The 1,142-nt window shown below is 28.3% G+C and overlaps 1 protein-coding gene across 2 annotated transcripts in view; it reads right to left on the bottom strand.

The window, feature by feature from the left end:
• LOC107722706 (interleukin-1 receptor type 1-like) overlaps window positions 1–1,142 on the bottom strand; it is a 24,052-nt gene that overhangs the window by 16,873 nt on the left and 6,037 nt on the right. Inside the window, exons 2-3 of one of the 2 annotated variants that reach the window (XM_016531180.1) lie at window positions 1,107–1,112; window positions 304–393 (exon numbers count right to left, since the gene is read on the bottom strand). In XM_016531180.1, the coding sequence (XP_016386666.1) occupies window positions 304–391 (88 nt within the window). In that variant the 5' untranslated portion in view covers window positions 392–393; window positions 1,107–1,112. The remainder of the gene's footprint in view (window positions 1–303; window positions 394–1,106; window positions 1,113–1,142) is intronic. The other variant, XM_016531179.1, reaches the window with a different exon arrangement.

The raw sequence follows: 1,142 nt of genomic DNA on the forward strand, positions 1-1,142 counted from the left end.
TATATTAGAATTAATTCAAAATATTAACAAAAACTATAATAGTATATCAGTGATATTAAAAATAATGCGTCAAACATGGAGGGGTAACATTATGCTGAAAAATATATCATATTTAGTGTTTCAAGCAGTACAAAAATTAGTGTATTTTATATATAATATTATAAAAATATAATATTATATACTCAGCGAGCTATAATTGAATTTTATTTCATTTACCAGTATCAGTATCAATACCAGTATCAGTATAGGACTCATTTCATCCAGGTAGTAAAGTTAATGAGGGCAACAGATACAACTCCTTACCTGAACCTAAAGGTTCTTTAGTTGATATTACGGCACATTCAACTGCCCAAAGTACAGCGACCAGAAAAATGAGGGACGACCGACCCATATCTGTAGACAAAGAAATGACAAATATGTTAAATATTTGTTAAATATGTGTGTGGTCGGTGTTGTTTTTTCAAACATTTCCATGACATCTTAAGGCCTGCAATCACAACTATTTGCAGATTTCCCATGACTCTGACCCTATAAATAATATTCAGGCACTCTTGAATGTCCTCTTCAGCTTTTATGATATTGTTAGTCATGTTTGATGAACTTTTAACCTCATGTTTACTGAAAGTGAACAGTGTTTGTGAGACAAACTCAAAGTTCAAGCCAGGATCCAGGAAAAAAAAAATTTTTTTTTTTTACATGACATTTTCTCACTATATATACAGTGGGTACGGAAAGTATTCAGACCCCCTTAAATGAAAATGTCATGTAAAAAAAAAACTTTTTTTTTTCATTTTATATATGCATGCTATTTTCTCTATAAAAGTAAATGTCAAATGAGAAATAATTAATTTAAATAAAGTAGAATTTTTTTTTTTTTTAAAGAAAGTTGGTGTAGGTCTGAATTTCACTCAGAAATTGCTAGTAAATTTCACAAAGAATTACAAAGAAATGGCATAAAACACATAATAGGAGAAAACCTGAAATATTTTCTTGCAAAAATATACTCCAATAACTTCTGTTTAATTTAAAACATGAAAAATTTTTTTTTTTTTTTTTTTTTTTTTACAGTGTTAAAGAGTTGTTGGAAACTTAAAGGGTTAGTTCACCCAAAAATTAAAATTCTGTCATTAATTACTCACCCT

Source organism: Sinocyclocheilus rhinocerous, unplaced genomic scaffold, assembly GCF_001515625.1.
Source record: "Sinocyclocheilus rhinocerous isolate Xijiao unplaced genomic scaffold, SAMN03320098_v1.1 scaffold1806, whole genome shotgun sequence".
NCBI lineage: Eukaryota > Metazoa > Chordata > Actinopteri > Cypriniformes > Cyprinidae > Sinocyclocheilus > Sinocyclocheilus rhinocerous.